The 20223-nt window shown below is 33.4% G+C and overlaps 1 protein-coding gene across 8 annotated transcripts in view; it reads right to left on the bottom strand.

Annotated features, from left to right (window-relative positions):
- Window positions 1-20223, bottom strand: part of CAMK2D (calcium/calmodulin dependent protein kinase II delta) — a 355653-nt gene that overhangs the window by 94786 nt on the left and 240644 nt on the right. For all 8 annotated transcript variants that reach the window (XM_074228632.1, XM_074228625.1, XM_074228626.1 and 5 more), the window contains one exon: window positions 5705-5770. In XM_074228632.1, coding sequence (XP_074084733.1) covers window positions 5705-5770 — 66 coding nt within the window. The remainder of the gene's footprint in view (window positions 1-5704; window positions 5771-20223) is intronic.

Genomic DNA, 20223 nt, shown 5'->3' with positions numbered 1-20223 from the left:
GCCATTTCTCAATAGATGGGAATCCCCACAATTTATAATGCTTTGTTGCCTAGTAAAGGGCTGTTATAAATGTTTTTGCATATTAAGTGTTTTTTTCCCTTTTTTATTATCTCTCTCTGGGATACAGATCTAGTAGTGGTACTGCTGGATCAAAGGTATGGCTGCCTTTGGGCATAATTCCAAATTGTTCTCCAGAATGGTTGGATCAGTTCACAACTCCATAAACAATACATTGATGTCCCAATTTTCTTATTATTTCCTCCAACATTTATCATTTTGGGTGTTTTGTCATATTAGCAAACTAGAGCCACAGAGTTGTATTTAATTGCATTTCTCTGATCAATAGTGACTTCGAGCACTTCTTCATATGCCTATAGATAGTTTTGATTTCTTTACTTGAAAACTGTCTGTTCCTATCCTTTGATTATTCATGATTTAGAGAATAGTTTGTATTCACATAGATTTGACCCAGTACTTTATGTATTTGAGAAATAGGACATTTATTAGAGGCAGTGGTTGTAAAGACTGTTTCCCAACTTCTGATGTCCTAATCTTGACTACCTACATTGGTTTTGTTTATGCAAAGGCTTTTTAATGTAATCAAAATTAGTTATTTTACATTTCATAATGTTCTCTATATCTTGTTTGGTCATGAATTTATGCACTCCTCATAGATCTGAGAGGTAAACTATTATTCCTTGCTCTTCTAATTTGTTTATTGTGTCTTATCTTGGTGCAAGGTATAAGATGTAGGTCCTAGTTTCTGACCATATTTTCCAGTTTTTCCAGCAGTTTTTGTTAAGTAATGAGTGTTTATCCCAAAAGTTGGTAATGGGTTTAGCAAAGATTAGCTACTTACTGTGACTTTTATACCTAACCTATTTCATTATCTATCACTCTTTTCCTTAACCAGTACCAGATAGTTTTGATGATTCCTACTTTATAATATAGCTTTAGATCTGGTATTGCTATGCTAAGCTAACTTTCTTTGATTTTTATTTTCATTAATTCCATTGATATCTTGACTTTTTTTCTTTTAGATGAATTTTGTTGTTTTTCTTTAGGTGTATCAAATAATTTTTGATATGCCACTGAATAAGTAAATTTTAAACTTGGGCAGAATTGATTGAGTAATTGATATTTTTCCAATTGTTTAGAGCTGACTTACGTTATGTAAAAAGTGTTTTGTAATTGTGTTCACATAGTTTCTGAATGTCTTGGTAGGAAGAATCCCAAATATTTTACATTGTTTACAGTTATTTTAAATGAAATTTCTCTTTCTTTTCTTGCTGCTGGACTTTGTTGTCATATAAAGAAATGCAAATAATTTATGTAGGTTAATTTTATATCCTGCAACTTTGCTAAAGTTGCTAATTATTTCAAGTAGTTTTTTTTTTTTTTTGCTTGTCTCTAAGTATACCATTATATCATCTGAAAAGAATTTTGTTTTCTCTTTGGATATTTTAATTAATTCAATTTATTTTTCTTCTCTTGTTGCTATAGTTAGCATTTCTAGAAATACTGAATAATAGTAGTGAAAATGGACATCCTTCTTTACCACTAATCCTACTAGGAAGACTTCTAGCTTAATCTTTCTTACAGATGCTTGTTTGCTTGTTGATTATTTTAGAGCAGACATGAGAAGACTTTTTTTTTCCTTCCAAGGGCCAGAATCTAAAAATTGTCCTGCTATATCTGGTCAACAATTAATTTATCCATAAAAAGTTCTTAAATTTACTGAATTTCAAGTTCTACCTGTGGTTGCCTTGGCATGCCAGACTAATGATTTTGTGGGTCTTAAATAGCCCACAGCTGGATGTTAGCTATCCCTGTTTTAGATAGGTGCTGCTTAACATTTTAAGGAACTCTCCATTTATTCTTGGTTCTTTAGTGTTTTAATAATAATGAGTGCTTTAGTCTGTCAAAAGCTTTTTCTGCATCTGTTGAGATAATCATTTGATTTCAGTCTTTTGTTATTAATATGATCAATTACTTTGATAGTTTTTTCTAATATTAAATGAATCCTGCATTCCTGGCATAAATCCCACCTGGTCATAATGTATAATCCATGTGATAAATTACTGTAATCATCTTTAAACAAATTTTTACATTAATATTAATTAGGGAAATTGGTATATAACTTTGTTTCTCTTTTAGCTCTTCTTGGTTTGGGTATCAGCAATTCGTGTCTTATGGTCCTCTTTTGTTTGCTAGGTGTCTTTTTTCACCTATTTTTCCAAATAGTTTATATAGTATTAGAAATAACTGTTCATTAAATGTTTGATATAAGTCTGACCTTGGGGATTTTTTCCTAGAGAGTTCATTAATGGCTTTTTCATTTTTTGTTTCTAAGATGGATTTAAATAGCATTCTATTTCCTGATTTGATAATCTACAGAATTTATATTTTGTGAATATCCAATGATTTTACTCAGATTATCAGATTTACTGGCACATAATTGGGCAAGTTATTTTCTAATTGATGCAGGGGAAAGATGAAGAGAATATTGAATGTAGAAATTGGGTGGAGATGTGATTCCCCACGTACTCTTGAGATGTAAATTGATTGGAAGTAGACAATTATGATTGTAACAGAAAAATTTGTAATCTGCTCAAATTGGGTGGAGATCCCCATTACCATGGCCCAGCTAAAGCTGCTTGGCTGCTCTTTTCTCTCTGTCTGTCTGTCTGTTTCTCTCTCATTCTCTACTGACCACAGGAGGGAAATCTTCCTTTTTAGAACTTCAAAACTCAAACCTATGTCTCATATGGAATGCATGCTTCACTGCAGGAAAGCTAAGAACCCCCAAAACTTGTTTTAGAAAACAGGGGACCCCCATGCTTTCTTCCTGGTTTGGGGAGGGGGTGTTGGGAAATGACCCTATTTTCAATTCCAAGCCCTATTCCCTAACGACATTAGCTGGGCTGAGAAAGCCTCACCCTTGGGAGGGGGAAGGGAAATGGGCAGATCGAATTAGTTAAGAAAAAAAGGGCAAGACTTTTTTAGGACTAGGAAATTCAAATTTCATCTTTTAATTTAAGCCTGTGCTAATAATAATAACTAATATCTCTGTAATAGAGTAACTGGATTTGAACTTTATAAAATTACTTAAAAATGCATTCAATTTTAACTATTAGTTGGCTATTTCAAAATCTTAATGAATATATATAAGAGGTTCCTCAAGAAATTCTGATTGATTCTAAAAATTATTTTCTGACTGGTCTTAATTGGTACATTCAAAAATAATAAAAATATATGTGTATATGTGTGTACATGTGTATTTAAACATCAGTGGGACATTTTCACGCCTCTCCACTGGCCTGGAGAGGTGGGAAAATGTTTCTGTATTCTGAGATTGGGAGCCAGCCAAGACTCCAATTCAATTTTAACTTGGTAAATTTGAATCTTTCTACGAAAGAGTTGTTTCTGTTCTTTGTGCCTGTGTGTTTATGTGTGTGTGTGTGTGTAATTCAGATCTGAAATAGTTACAGTTATCTGAGTTAAATGTTATTCTTTTTAGTTTGGGTTTGAATTTAATTACTTAAAAAGGTCTAATTTAAAATTAAGTAATTAATGAAATTGGTATCTGAGTCTATCTGCTTATACCATTTGCAAGCCTGTAAGTGGCTAAATTTGTGAAATGATTTCAGCTTGAGCTGTTTTGTTAACCTAATATTGATTGAAGGCTTTGTTCAACTTAGGTTATTTGAGATTTTAAGGTTTAGTAAACTTCTTGCCCTCAAGAGGTAGGAAGGCCTTTGACAGGAAAAGGTACCAACTTGTGTTTAAAAAAAAAAAAAGAAACTATCTGAGAGCTAAATGAGAGTAATTTAGGCACCTAAGCTCTGTAACAAGTCTTGAAAATTTGTGTGTATTATTAAGAGGGGAAATATAATTGGGATAAATTGTATATGAAGGAATTTGAATCATATAGAATAGATTTATTGATTTATTTTGGGAAAGGGAAATGTACTAAATTTTGTAATCTGATCTGTTTTGATGTTAAATTGATACATATTGTCAACAATCTCACAAGGTCTTTTGTTGGTAAATGAAGAATGTTTGCAATCTTTGTCTCTTATCTATCATTACATGTTTATGGAAGGGAATATATATGTATATGTATTTATCAGTTATATGATACTCTCACAGCTTCAAAGAAATTATATTACCAGTGTTTGGTTCTCTTGTGAACATGTAATCTATTTGAATACTTTTTAAAACAGTTATTTTCTTTTTCCCAAATATTTAATTCTGCTGCATCACATTCAATTCTTTTCTCAATTTTTCTTTTACCATTATACTTATTTTAAAGCCCCTTTCTGAGGTCTTCCATAAGTTCTTTCTGCACTTGAGCCTACTTCCCACTTTGCTTTCAGGTTTTGCCAGAGTTTTGACACTGTCCCCTTCTGAGTTTATGTTTTGATCTTCCCTGCCACCCAATGGTCAGTTTCTTTTTTGCTGTATTTTGCTCATCTTTTTTTGACTTTTTTCTTTCTTTTAAATTTGAGCTCTGCTTTGAAGTGGAAGAGAGACTGTCTCAGACTTCTTGTGCCAATAACTACAGTTGCTAGTTCTCTACTAATGTTGCCTTGATGACCACTTGGGACCCTGAAGTTTGTTGCTTAGATGAGAAGACTGGCTGTGCAGTAGCTGGTGCTATTGGAGTTCACAGGGATCTAGCAGCTTACTTAGCCCTGGGCCAGGGTCCTGGTGGTCTTATCTGGCACATATTGGGGCTGGTGGGGTGTTTATGCATTTCCCCAGGGCTATCCTAAAGTAAGTGGAGTTCTGACTACTGGCTCCTTGGCTGGGGCTAGAGGTGAAGCACATGGCAGTCCTCAGAGCTGGAATCTGCCCATTCCCCAGGTTTTGCTGAGGCACATGGGTCTGGGTTCCAGAATATGCCTACTCCTACAAAGGCTCAGGTGAGGTGGGACTTGCCACAGGTTTAATGGGACACTTCCTATTGTGCTCTGTTTCTTCCTGAGCCTTCCTTTCTTCCATGTTTCTTGGACTCACAGCTTGGTTCACCTTATCTTTGCTTGTTCTACTAATTCCAGGATTTGTTATGGGGTGCTGTTTTATGGTTAATTGGAGGTGAATATGGGAGAGTTCTGGTGATTATTACATAATCTTGGCTCCCAGAAGTTACAGAATATTTTCTTAACAACACTTTTTTTTTTAGGTTTTTGCAAGGCAAATGGGGTTAAATGGCTTGGCCAAGGCCACACAGCTAGTCTGAGGCCAGATTTGAACTCAGGTCCTCCTGACTCCAGGGCTGGTGCTTTATCCACTGTGCCATCTAGCTGCCCCAACAAAACTTTTAATAGAGAGGAGAGACAAGAATTCCTCACTATGCCAGGATTTCAAGATCAGAATATAGTTCATTAGCAGATTTAGAGTTAGAAGGAATTTAGAGGCCTGTTTAAGCATGTGTTTAAGATATTGGGATTACAACTATTAATAAGAACAAGAATTTAATTTTAAAGCAGAGGGATTTATTGCTTCCTCAAAAAAAGGATATTCCTAGAGAACCTCAGAATGGAACAGATATCAGTAAAGAGGCACTAATGGTAACAAAAGACCACAGTATCTCCATATTATATCTCAAAGACACCAAATATATGATGCTGTGATGAAATAATACTTGATTCCAAAGGCCAAAGGTAAAAAACATGGATATTATTAAGGAGTCACTTACCTGGCATCTGCTTCGCTGTAATACTCTCGTGCTACTATATCCTCGAAGAGTTCACCACCTGTGACTCTGTAAAGACAAATAATGCATCAAATTTAGGAAAAAGTCAACAAACCTTTTAGATTTTTAAAAAATTATTTTACATTAAAAATTTCTTCCCATTAATCTATCAAACGAATAAAATTATCTTAGATCCACACAGGATAGCTCCATATTGTTGTTGGACTGTGTCTCTATCACTGGTCTCGGGACACAAAATCATCTGACTGCTGTCCTAGAAACTGTTATCTTCACAACCAAGAGCACAAACATTAACAGAGCTCAAAAAAAGTTTCACATGTAAAATTATATTAGGTTGAAATGTAAAATGAAATAAAATAATATATATATATATATATATAATATATAATACATACACACATATATATTAAATTGCATTTGCGACAATGTGCATCACTTTGAGGAATCTCAGAAAACTTCTTGAAATTGAAAACCCATTTTTTTAAAAACTAATAATCTTCAAGTAATGTTATAGGTCTATGAATCATGGAACATGTGTGAGTTAGGTTGTAGAGTGGATAAAGCCCTGGATCTAGAATCAGGAAGATAAGTTCCAATCCAATCTCAGGCAATCCAATCTCAGGCATTTGACCCAAGGCAAATCATTCAATCTTTGTTTGCCTTAATTTGCTCATAAATGGAAAAAATAATAATAGCATGTAAAATGGGGGACAATAATATCACATACTTCCCTGGGTTATTTTGAGGATTAAATGAGATAATATTTGCAAAGCACTTTGTATACATTAAAGCATTATATAATTTTTTTTTGTTTTTATAGAGATGCTTAAGAATCAAATTGTGAGAGACTCAAAGATCAATGGAGAGATGAATAGATGGATAGAAGTAAGATATAGCATATTAATAATGTGATGACCTATTTCAAATGATGATCACGAGGACCCAATGAGATAAATGTAAAGTGCTTATTACAGTCTCTGGCACCTAGTAGGCACCAAATTAATACTTGTCCTCTTTACTTTCTTTCCTTATGTCTTAAAAGTGGCATAAAAGATAAAATCTGGGAATGTACGATATAGGGTGGGGGGAGAGTGGGAAAGTACAGCCAATAAAATATATTTAGAGCAAAGGATAACTGAAAGATTGTCTAAGTGCTCCATAGACATCTGTGGAATGGGTTAAAGGTATATAGAAATCCTTCACTACACTACATCTTTTGTGGAAATTTTGTGGTGAGACAAACAAGATCTGTACAGAATGCAAAGAAATAGACTCATTATAATTTGTGTCCCCAGAACAAAATACCTACATTGTTGATCCCACGTGGAAATATTGATGATTGTATTATTGCTTAATATTGATCTATCAAAAATGTTATATGAAGTCTACACACACACACACATACACACACACATATATCATACATATATACACCCCTATATACATATACATATAGTATAGAATAAAGAAAACAAATGATATTGAAATTCAGCTCTCTCCACATATATAAATATAAATATATATACATATGTGATATATATATAATATGTATATGTGTATATATATATATATATATAGAATGAATTTATATCCTTATCAATAGAGAAACCTTTGAATGAAAACTGAATTTCAATATATTAATATGTTCATATACACACACACACGTGTATATATCAGGAGTTTCTTTTTAATATCAGTTTCCTTTTCATCCCATTTGTTTTAGACTCTCCATTTAAAACACAATTATGAGACAAATTCCACTGGCTTCACCAGATCACCAAAGAGGACCATGACACAAAAAGAGCTAGTATACACAAAGGGTTAAACTAAGTGTTAATTATTTCATCAACACATTTCAGGAAGCATTTCTTAAGCATCTAGTGTTGGATGCCAGAAAGGATGTGATAGGACTCAGTACCACATGTAGCTTACAGTCAAGCCTGTAAATAACAGTTGACTATAATACTGAATAATAATAAGTACATTAAAGCAAAGCAGACTTAAATAATAGATTTAAAGGGGGAAAGGACATTCCCAATTGAGAGAATTAAAGAAGGTTTCACAAAGGAGGTGACATCTGATTTGACTTCTGAGTAATGAGTAGGAAGTCAATAGAAAAAAGGAAGGAGTAGAGAGTCATTTTGGGCATTGCAAACACTATTAGAAAAGGTATTTGAGTAGGGAAACACAAGGTATCTTCTAAAGATAGAAAATTGTCAGATTTAGCTGGGATGGCATGGAGTAGCATGTATTAAAATCTTAAAATCTGAATGATCCCAGATTGTATGGTGCCTCGAATGTCAAGTAAGTGTCTGAACTTTAATCAAAACCCCAAATGGAACTACTGAAGATTTTTGGACAAGGAAGTAATGAAATCAGAAAAATAATATAAATAAAATGAGACTAGAAATGTATTGGAATCTCAGCTGGAGAAGAAAGAGTGGAAATAGGAAGACTCATTAGGAAGATGTTTTGATAGGGTAGGTAATAGGATAGTAAAGACTGAGAAGAGGGGATTTATGTATTTATTTATGTATTTATTTTGTATTCATTTATTTCAGAGATAATGCCAATGGCACTTACTACCTGATTGGATAGGATGAATCAAAGAGAACATAAATATTTCAGTTGTAAGAAACTGAGGAAAGGGTAGTGCCTATAGTAGAAAGAATATAGTCAGAAGTCAGAGAAGTTTTGTTGGGGAAAGAGAATAAGATGTCTTTGGAGATGTTTGTAGGATGTCCAGGTCAACATGAATTATAGGCAGCTAGAAATGAGTCTAGAACTTTGATTAGCTGTCAGGAATAGAGGTGTTGATTTTATTTCAATATATACTTTTTCTTTGTTTATTTTGGTGTTTGTTTTGGTACATACCTATGATTGCCCTGGTGTAGGAAATTTTCAGGGAGGAAATCTACTCCATTAATGCAGATTGGCAACTGTTTTATTGAGTCTGAAGAGAATTTCCCAGAAATTTTAAGTAATGTGTGAGTGTTCACAAAGCCATTAGGATTTTAACTTATATATTCCTGATTCCAAGGCCATCCCTCAGAATGGCCAAATGAGTCTGAACACCCTCTCTTTCAGGCTTGGCTCTTGTTACAATATGTGCAACCATTTATAGTTCATTTTTCCCCATTTTGAGTAGGCTTTTCTGTTTTAATCATCAGAGAATTCCCTAAATTTTCTCCCTGACCCTACTGTCCCACCTGTGACATAAATGCTGCCACATTAGGTCCTTTGTCTGAAAACTATTTGTAAACCAGAGCTCCCAGCTTCAAATAGAATGTACATCCCAATGGGTAAGTGCCCTTCATGTTGTTCCATGAGATTGTCTGCTAAGGGAAGTTGCATGTAACTCTATCCCTTACTGAAATGCTGTCTATCTGTCCATACCTTCCTAAGATGTGCTTAACTATAAGTACAAATAATCCATTTTGACCAATTCTAGTCTTGTTGAATAATATTTACCAAAAGGCTTCTATAAATTTGCATGATATTAAGCCCAGATATTTCTCACATGCTTGTTATAAAAATTAAAAGTTAAATACATATGTTTATCTATATCTCTATCTATCTACATATATATATGTATATATATACATATATATATATATATATATATATAAGCAAAATACTTTTATTGGTGAAATACAAATAAAGTACATCAAAGTTATGGCAACCATCATGAAGAATTTTATAAGTTTTATCAATAATAGTATTTATAGATAATAAAGAAATAGCATTTTTTTCATGGAAGAAGAAGATATTACTTGATTCTCCAACCAACAAAACACATCCTTTGTTTTTCCTGGTAGTGTTAAGGAGTTTGCTCTAGACCACCCCCTCAAGGGAAATAAGGGAAATTCCTGAAAAGTGGGTAGGAATTGGTGAGAGGGTTGAAAACTAAATCAGTAACTGTTTTGCTATTTATAGTCTAAGAAAGTTGCCTAAAGAAGATTAAATATCTTTTCCAGGATAACAAAGCTAGTAGAAACTTAAACTGAGGTGGGACTGCTATATTGTCCTTTTGTCCCTATTAAAGTCTTAGTGTCTGAGCCTTCATTTATTACATTATTTCTTCAGGATTACAGAATCAGTTTGTATGAGAGGTAGACCTTGGACCAAAATCTTTGTAGTTCCAAGGTCAGTTCTCTCTTTACTAGGCAATGCTGCCACTTAACATAGTTAATTCTTTGTTGGATGACTGAACACTAAGACAACACAGAAGCCAATTTTATCAGCAATAGTTTTCAACTCTCTTGACTCATATATTACACAAAACAACAGCTGAACCTGTCAGACAAAATCAGTTATGACAGCAAAATCTAAGGTGAAAGGCTTGGCTGGCTAAGGTCATGAAATGGGAAGAAAGTGATTCATCTGCATTCACACCTAATCCTCCATTTGATGACTGACACTGAAGCCAACTGGTCTCTAAAGGTAGAGAATCAACAACATTCACACCCTTAGAGTAAACCCTAAGATGCGGAGTGTATCAGCAAACCTGGGCCTTAAAAACTAGAATGTTTATGCCTAGAGGATGGCCTATAACTGAATGAAAGAGGCATATCTCTACTTTCCCTACCATCTAGCTTCCTTTATCTAAACAGTGAATTTTACTCTTCCTGAGAAAACCACTCAGTGTTGATGTCCATTTATCAAAGTCCTGAAAATGCTGATATGGATTTCTGTGTTCTGAGTCACCAACTCACAGGCAGAGAAGTTTTTTGCAAAAAACCACTCACCCTGATATTTCACATGAAACAGTCAATGCCACAGATGTCAGCAGATGTGAATTAGTGAAGTGCGTTTGAAGAGCAGTTATCTTCACAGATTTTGCTCCATGGACTTCCCTCCATCTCTGTTGCATCTCCTATGACTTTTTTTTTTTAATGTTTAACAACTGGCTCTCTATTTTTTTCAGGCAATGGGGTAAGTGACTTGGCCAAGGTCACAAAGGTAATTATTAAGTGTCTGAATCTGGATTTGAACTCAGGTCCTCCTGACTTCAGGGCCAGTGCTCTAACCACTGTGCAACCTAGCTGCACCCTCCTATGACTTTTTAAATCTTGTCTTTTCTCCTTAGTTGGTAGTTGTGGCCAGCCAACTCTTGTTCCTGGATATACAGTTGGATTCCAATGAAAATCCAATCTGAAGTATGGTACAGTGGAAAGGAGTCAGAGATACATGTTAAAATCCTAGTTCTGTTATTTCTACCTGCATGGCTGTAGGTCATTAATGCCCCACCCCCACTTCCCCAATCCCTTGCCCTTAATTCCATTGTCTATAACAAGGAGACTGGATGATTCCTGAAGTCTCTTGCAACTCTAAATCTACATTTAAATTCTACTGTAACTAGGGTTATAATAGGACATATACAAATAAGATAATATTTGTATAGTCCTTCAAGTTGTTATTAGTTGTTTATTCTTATAAAGAGATGCAAAAACCTAATTTTAAATACTGTAGATTTTTAGATATTGGGTTTATTTTTTAATAATAGGGGCTTTTAAGAGTATGAAAAGGAACAAAAGACATTATAAGAGGAGAATTTAGGTAACTAGAAATAATTTGAGTACTAAAGCTGATTTAATTTTTAATTGACATATTTATCCTGAATTAGAAATCAAACCTTAAATACATGAAAGCACTTTTCTTCCCCCCTGCCCCCTTCTTAGAAATGCGATTCAAGTGATTTGTCAAGTGTCTGAGGCCAAAGTTGAAACTCAGATCTTCCTGACTCTAGGGTCTGTGCTCTATCCACTGTGCCACCAGCTGCCCCAGCACTATTCTTTAATAGGCATAATTTTAAAAATCACAAACACATATACAATGTCCAATATCTTGAAAGATATTCCAAGCACTTCTCTTAAGCCTCTTCTATGATTACTAGTATTACAGCTATGGTCACAGTCATCCTTTTATTAGAAGAAATTCTTAGGTAAAATGTTCACTACATTTTCCTTATGTTGTCTGTGCTTTGGATAATGCTAAGTCATTCACATTTTATAAACTATACAGATCTTCCTGGGGAAGAAATTTTCATTGTTAATGTTAAAAAAGCTTTCTTTTGCTAAAAATACCACAGTGGCTAAATTATTTTGTTTAATAAGTTAACTGGGTTGAAGTAATCTCAGTGTCTAAGCAAATCTTTTAAATTCCTAGTTTACCACATGGAAAAACAATATCTGTATTTAGCTGAAAACTTTGTAAATCCTTATATGGTTGTAGTAGAGCCACAAATTGCAAATATTAGAGATACATTTGCTCATGAAACCTCAGATTCCTGAAAATGTGTTATAGACATTAAATGCAATATGGTTATAATCTAAGTATTACAAAGATAAAAATGAAACTTTCCCTGCCCTCAAGAGATTTCCAATTAAGCTGGGGAGTCAATATGTACATCAGAAAAAATGCAAAAATCTTTACAGAAATTAAAGAAGCTTGAAATTATCCATAGATTACTCAGGTTACCGACTCTCTTAGATTTATAGCTTGACTTTTTTTCCAATCCATAAATAAAGAACCATGCTGCCTTCTCACTCCTAGGGTTTGCAGTGCTATCATGCTCTGTAAGGGAATAGGTATGTAAATCTTACCAAAGAAGGCATTAAGGACTATGTTTTCTGAGGAAGACTTAATCAAATGTCAAAGATGATCCACTTGTAAAATGTGAACAACTAAAAACATTATTTCTGTGAAGCTAATGCAACATGAGCAATGTGTGAACAGGATTCAAGAGCTTTGATGTCAGTGCCTGTAGAAGGTAAACTAAAGAAATACTGCTCTTCTAGGATGTGTCGTCGTCCTAGGAATGTGGTTGGGATTGACACTCTACCAAAGTTTGAAGCCTTATGAACCCAAGCTTGTCATTTTATTTTTTTGGAACAGACCTGAAGTTTCCTTAGTGTAAATTATTCTCCATTGGAGCAGAAAATACCCTCTAATGCAGATCATCTACAATTTATAGAATTAAAGTTTTTTCTGGCATTCACGAAATCTCAGATTCCTGAAAATACGTTATAGATATTAAATACACTACAGTTATAATGCTAAGTACTGGTGATACAAAGATAAAATGAAACTTTCCCTTCCCTCAAGAAATTTCCATTTAAGTGAGAGGTTATGACTTCTCCAGGATCACATAACCAATATAAGTCAGAGGAAGAACTTGAACCCAAGCTCCTGGAGAGCTCTCCATCCATTATACTATCATGCTCTCACTGACAATCCATTGCAATATTTCTAGGCATTCTAAGGGAACTATCTAGGAAATAAGTCAACTGCACAACTATATTAAACAACAAGGACATAGGTATATAGGAAGGAGTTCCTATCCTTGTTAAGGAGATGTTGCAAGGACTATGTCCAAATAAGCATAAAGAACTTTTTTTTCCCTTACATATAATTGTATAAGTACAACTTTTGATAGTCCAAAGATATTCTTGGATCTGTAAACAGCAGGTGTGAAGCAAATAGAGAGTATGGAAAATCCTAAATCCCAAACTAAAATCCTTGTTAATGGAATGTTAGCCAAGAACTAAGGGGTGTAGAGTAAGGTTCTTTGGAAATAAAATATCTCTTCAGGTCTGTGAACTCGGGAAGACTCAATGCTAATAGCAGGCTTTTGGAACTCTGGACTCCAGAAGAACTTGTATATAATAGATTTTTAAAATGTATTTTATTTTATTTTTGTATGCTAGCTTAAAAGATCATGTTAAACTATATTGTTTTATTTTTGTATGTAAGTTTAAATTATTTATCATGTTAAACTATACAGATTAAGAATCTTTGAACCTAAATTAAATGGGGATAGGAAGGAATATACTTTTTCCCACTGCAGTACAATGCACTTAAACAAAAATTGACCATGTATTGGGGCATAAAAACCTTATAATCAAATGCAGAAAGGCAGAAATGGTGAATACATCCTTCTCAGATCATAATGCAATAAAAATCACATACGATAATGGGCCATGGAGAGATGGACCTATAACTAATTGGAAACTAAATAACTCATTTTAAAGAATGAGTGGATCAAACAACAAATCATAGATAGAATTAATGATTTCTTCCTAGACAATGACAATAATAAGACAACATAACAAAACTTATGGGATACAATCAAGGCAGTTATTAGGGGATATATAATTTCTAAATGCTTACATGCATAAAATAGAGAAAGAGGAAATTAATGAACTAAGCATGCAACTAAAAAATTTTGGAAAGAACAAATTAAAAGCCCTCAATTAAATATTAAATTAGAAATTCTAAAAATTAAAGGAGAAATTAATAAAATCAAAAAGAAAACTATTGAACTAATAAAACCAAGAGTTGGTTTTATGAATAAATAAAATTGATAAACCTTTGGTTAATTTGATTAAAAAACATAAAGAAGAAAACCAAATTACTACTATCATAAATGAGAAAGTGAACTCACCACCCTAAAGTTATAATTCAGAACTACTTTGCCCAACTGGATGCCAATAAATTTGATAATCTAAGTGAAATGGATGAATGTTTAAAAAAAATTTAAGATGCCCAGGTTAAATGAAGAGGAATTCAAATACCTAAATAATCCTATCTGAGAAAAAGAAATCCAACAAATCATCATTGAACTCCCTAAGAAAAAAAAATCTCTAGGTCCAGATGGATTCACAAGTGAATTCTATCAAATATTTAAGGAACAATTGGTTCCAATTCTATATGAACTCTTTGGAAAAATAGGTGAAGAAGGAACTCTGTCTAACTCCTACTATGACACCAATATGGCAATATGGTGTTGATAGCTAAACTAGGAAGAGTCAAAACAGAGAAAGAAAATTATACACCAATTTCCCTAATGAAGATGGATACAAAAATCTTAAATAAAATCTTAGCAAAGCGATTCCAACAAGTTATCACTAGGATAATATACTATGTATGACCAAACAGGATTTATCCCATGAATGCAGGGTGGTTAAATAATAGGAAAACTGTTAGTATAATGGACTATATCAATAACAAACCTAACAGAAATCATATGATTATCTCAATAGATGCTAAAAAGGCCTTTGACAAAATACAGTACCCATTCCTACTAAAAACACTAGAGCATAGGAATAAATGGATTGTTCCTTAGAATGATAAGCAGTCTGAATCCATCATCAAGCCTTATATGCAATGGGGATAGGCTAGAGGCATTCCCAAAAAGAACAGGGGTGAAACAAGGATGCCCATTATGACCACTACTATTCAATATAGTATTATAAATGTTATCTTCAGCAATAAGAGAAGGAAAAAGAAATTGAAGGAATTAGAACTGGGAAGGAAGAAACAAAACTCTCACTCTGTGAAGATGGCATGATGGTATACCTAGAGAATCCTAAAAAAATCATCTAAAAACTACTAGAAATAATTAGCAACTTTAGAAAAGTTGCAGGATATAAAATAAACCCAAATAAATTCTCAGCATTTCTATATATTACTGGCAAGGTACAGCATCAAGACCTAGAATGAAAAATCCCATTTAAAGTAAATTCAGACAATATAAAATACTCAGGAGTCTACCTTCAGAAACTCAAAGAAAACAACTATAAAACACTTTTCCCACAAATAAAATCAGATTTGAATAAATGGGCAAATATCAACTCATGGATAGACTGAGCTAATATAATCAAAATGACAATTCTTTCTAAATTAAACTACTTATTTAGTGCCTTACCAATGAAACTTCCAAAAAATTACTTTAATGAGCTGGAAAAAAATTGTAACTAAATTCATATGGAAAAACAAAAGTTAAGAATATAAAGGGCTTTAATGAAAAAAGTACATAAGAAGGTGGCTTAGCCTTACCAGATCTAAAATTATATTATATGATAAAGCATCAGTCATCAAAACTGTCTGGTACTGGCTAAGAATTAGAATGGTGGATCAGTGGAATAGAGTAGGTACAAAAGAGATAGCAGGAAAGGATTATAGTAACCTGTTGTTTGATAAATCCAGATTCCAGCTTTTGGGATAAGAAATCTCCAATTCAAAACTATCAGGAAAATTGGAAATTAGTATGGCAGAAACTTGAATTAGACCAACATTTGACACCCTATACCAAGATAAAATCAAAATGGATACAGGATTTAGACATAAAAGACAATATTATAAGCAAACTAGGAGATCAAGGAATAGTTTACCTATCAGATCTATGGAAAGAGAAGCAGTTTATGACCAAGGAAGAGCTGGAGAACATCATTAAAAACAAATTAGATAATTTTGATTACATTAAATTAAAAAATTTTTTGCACAAATAAAACCACTGTAACCAAGATCAAAAGAAATGTTGTAAATTGGGAAACAATTTTACAATAGTGCTTCTGATAAAAGGCTCATTTCCAAAATATATAGAGAACTGAGTCAAATTTATAATAAACAAGCCATTCCCCAATTTACAAATGGTCAAAGGATATGCAAAGTTAATTTACAGATGAGGAAATCAATGCGATCCATAGACATGAAAAACTACTTCAAATCATTACTGATTAGAGAAAGGTAAATTAAAGCATCTCTGAGGTACCACCTTGCACCTCTCAGAATAGTCATTATGACTAGAAAAGACAATGATCAGTGTTGGAGGGGATGTGGTAAATCTGGGACACTAATGCTTTGTTTATGAAGCTGTGAATTAATCCAACCTTACTGGAGAGTAATTTGGAATTATGCCCAAAGAGCAATAAAAATGTGCATATCATTTGATCCAGCAATACCACAGGGTAAGAACATAGTTGTACAAAAATATTCATAGCAACCCTGTTTGTGATAGCAAAGAATTAGAAATTGAATGAATGTCCATCAATTGGGGAATGGCTGAACAAATTGTGGTATATGTTATGGAATACTATTGTTCCATTAAAAACTAGGAGGGTATTTCAGAGAAGCCTGGAAAGACTTGAATGAACTGATTCTGAGTGAGATGAGCAGAATCAAAAGAATATTGTACAACCTATCAGCAACATGGGGTGAGGATCAACCTGAATGGACTTGCTCATTCTAAATAAGGACAACCTTAGGGTATCTGCAATAGATAATACCATTTGTAACCAGAGAAACAACTGTGGAGTTAAAACAAAGAGTAAAGAATCTTTAATCCTTAGAAAGTTATGGAAGATAAATGAACTCAGAGGTGCTCTAACCTAATAAGTTATTTTAAAGAAGAGGGAATTGAGGTCCAGGAAGATGAAGAGACTTGTTCAAGGTAACACTAAGTAATAATTTGCTGGGATTTGAATACAAGGTCTGACTAAATCCAGTTCTCTTTTTCTCAGTTGATGAGAAGGTTCTAATGTTTTGGAATTTTTTCTTCATTTTAGCAGGAACTTTTCAGATATCCTCTAATACAATTTGACTTTATTATTTTTTTTCCTCTACTTCACTGACTACTTGACCAAAAGATCCCTTTCTCTTTCTGCTTGTCCTTGATGGAAATTTATTAAACTATTTCAACAACAACAAAAAAAGAAAACCAGACTTGTTTAGTCAACAAAATCAAGTAAAGATTTGTTTTGATGATTTTTATTTTATTTTATTGAACAGATAATGTTCAAATAATTTCAGACAAACAGGTATTTATAACAGATCCTACTATTCCCAACAAATTGGGAAGGTAATTAGAATGAATAAATGAATGAATGAATGAATGCAAAAGTATTTATTTTGTGCTTATGAAAAGGTAGTTCTGTTTAATAGAATTTGCTCAGTTATAGCTAAAATGTGTTTAAAAATAAATTTAGCTCTATTTCTTTCAAGTGCATGCACAAAATAAGGGCTAATTAGGTTTTGAAAGTCAGTTATGCCTTAAGTGATCAAACATCCCAACTTTTCTAAGAGTAACCATTAGAGCTGGACAACTGAGCCTCTTACCAGGGTGCAAACATGTAAGAGTGTATATTTCCCCCACTCAGTGAAGATATTTCCAGGCTTACATCTCTTGCCTTATGATCTTCAATCTATGTATACTCCCAAAGGGAACTGGGAACATTGGCAATAAAAAGAAAGAACTATACATATCAGTAGACTTCCTGAATCTTCAGGGTAACAAGCTTTGCTTTCTAAGGATTCTGCCCTCTCTTCTGAGTTGCTGAGATTTCTAGCTAGAGACATATCCAAGATAGGTCAAATTTCAAGGGAAAAGACAATATATACTCCTTTTGAAAAAAATTATTAATGAATTTTTTACATCATCATGGTTTCCTTCAACATGTCTTTACCTCTTCTTCCCAGAGAATCATTCTATATAACAAACAGCATTTTTAAAGACAAGAATGATACTGTCATAGGGGTGGCTAGGTGGCGCAGTGGATAGAGCACTGGCCTTGGAGTGAGGAGTACCTGAGTTCAAATCCGGCCTCAGACACTCAATAATTACCTAGCTGTTTGGCCTTGGGCAAACCACTTAACCCCATGGCCTTGCAAAATCTTAAAAAAAAGAATGATACTGTCTAAAATTTACCAGATTGGCTAACATGAGAGAAAAGAAAGTATCAAGCCTACAATTGTTTCTTTAATTTTTTTCCCATTGTTCTTTGTTCCTCCTTTTGAGACACATAGAAAAATTCCGAATTTTCTTCATGACAGCCCTGAAAATACCTGATTAACGGTTGGCAAATTATCCTTTGTGCTATTGCTTCTCTAAGGTGAATATCCCCAGTTCCTTCAACCAAACTTCCTCTTGGGTCTCTTTGAAAATAATTTTGCTGATGCACTTGTTTTCAGTTCTATTTTCACTTTTAATTTGTTCAGAAGCTCCCTATTTTTTCTTTTCAAAATGATTAAATTTTATTTTTTTCTTAATATTAGCTTCATTGAAAAAGAAAAAGAAAAAAGCAAAACTCTTGTAGCAAATATGCATAGTCAAATAAAATAAATTCATAAATTGATCATGTCTAAAAGCATGTGACTCATTCTGAGTCAGTGTATTCTTCAGCCTTGGTCTTTTAGATCTTTGGTCATTAAGTGGTTGGGAGTTCTTAAATATCTCAAACCTTGTCAGTTTACAAAGTTGTTAGTGTATAAATTATTGTCTTGGTTCTGTTTACTCCATTTTTCATGAGCAGATACAAACAAGCCTTCCCAACACAAATAAATCCTTTCATCATTTATTATAGCACAATACTTTCTATTCCATTCCTCAATGAAAGGAAAAGCCCAATAATAAAATATTTTTGCCTTTTAGAATGCCTAGACCAAATAATTCACAGTTCTACCAGTAGTGCCCATCAATATATCTGTTTTTCTATCATCCTTCCAACTTTTATTTTTCTTTTGTCAACATGGTTAATCTGATGACATATCTTATCTTTTCAAAGAATAAAAACAAAATGAAAATAAAAACAAAAGGCAGTTCAACTACAAGCAAACTCAATTATTGTTGTTCAGTTGTCCAGTCATCTTTGATTCTATATCACCCTATGTATTTGCACTGGCTTTTCTATCTACTTGGAATATTCTTCTTTTTCACTTTCTCCATTTAGAATTTAGAATTTATTTTAAAACTTTAGGTATCTGCTTCTACATAAAGCCTTTTCTGATATTTATTTTGCAATTATTTAAATACATGTTAGCTCCTCAAAAAGAATGGACACATCTTGAAGGAAAGGATTGTTTTAAGTTTTGGTCTTGTAACCCTATCAACACTTGTTCTGGCATGGAGGAGGTCCTTATTAAATCCTTATTCTGGCTGCAGGCACAAGACCTTTATGCTGGGTGCCAGAGGGAATGCAATTATATGAAATATGGTCAAATGCCTTCAGAAAGTTTGTTTGACACAACATGATGGCATCTGTCATATGGGACTAAAAATTCCAAAAAGATAAAATAAGATCAAAGTTTACAGATCCTAAAGTTTACAGAACGAATGCTTAATTTCTGAAGATGAAACAAGTAAAAACTTCCAACCAAAGCAGTTTAGCCAATGAATAAGTCAAAATTCAAAGTCTCTGTGCGCTATAGCATTGTGAGGTGGTCACTCCTAAGATCACAAAGTTTTTTGCTATTGGGTCATTCATTCAAATAAGTCTGAGATTTGAAAAGTAATAGTCATGACCTATGACTTTGGCCTGAAATGGAAAGAAAAGTTGGGTAGTATTGTGAAGAAGTTATGTCACTTTTCTTCTTGCTAGATAAGTGACCATAGCATAACCTTTGTAGCCTGAGCAAATCAAACTGACTTTTGAGAGCTGACCAATTGCTATGGATGCTGACTGACAAAATGTGGAAGTTACCAGATGTGCACTGGATTTTGTCTAGAAATAGAGAGAAATGATAAACTATGTGGAAAGAGATGTCTTTTTAGCAAATAATTGCTCAAGTATCTAAAATTCATAGATTCATTCATAGATTTGTACCCAGGACACTAAAGGGAAACATTAGACTTATTTAAGATGAACAGCCATCTTTTTTGGACTTAATTTTATATCTACTCTTGTCCCAATGTCATAACATCACTCTTTAGCTTGCCTTACCAA

The sequence above is a fragment of the Macrotis lagotis genome, chromosome 3 (genome assembly GCF_037893015.1).
Source record: "Macrotis lagotis isolate mMagLag1 chromosome 3, bilby.v1.9.chrom.fasta, whole genome shotgun sequence".
NCBI classification, from domain to species: Eukaryota; Metazoa; Chordata; class Mammalia; order Peramelemorphia; family Peramelidae; genus Macrotis; species Macrotis lagotis.
This window is presented reverse-complemented; position numbering and strand designations above follow the sequence as displayed.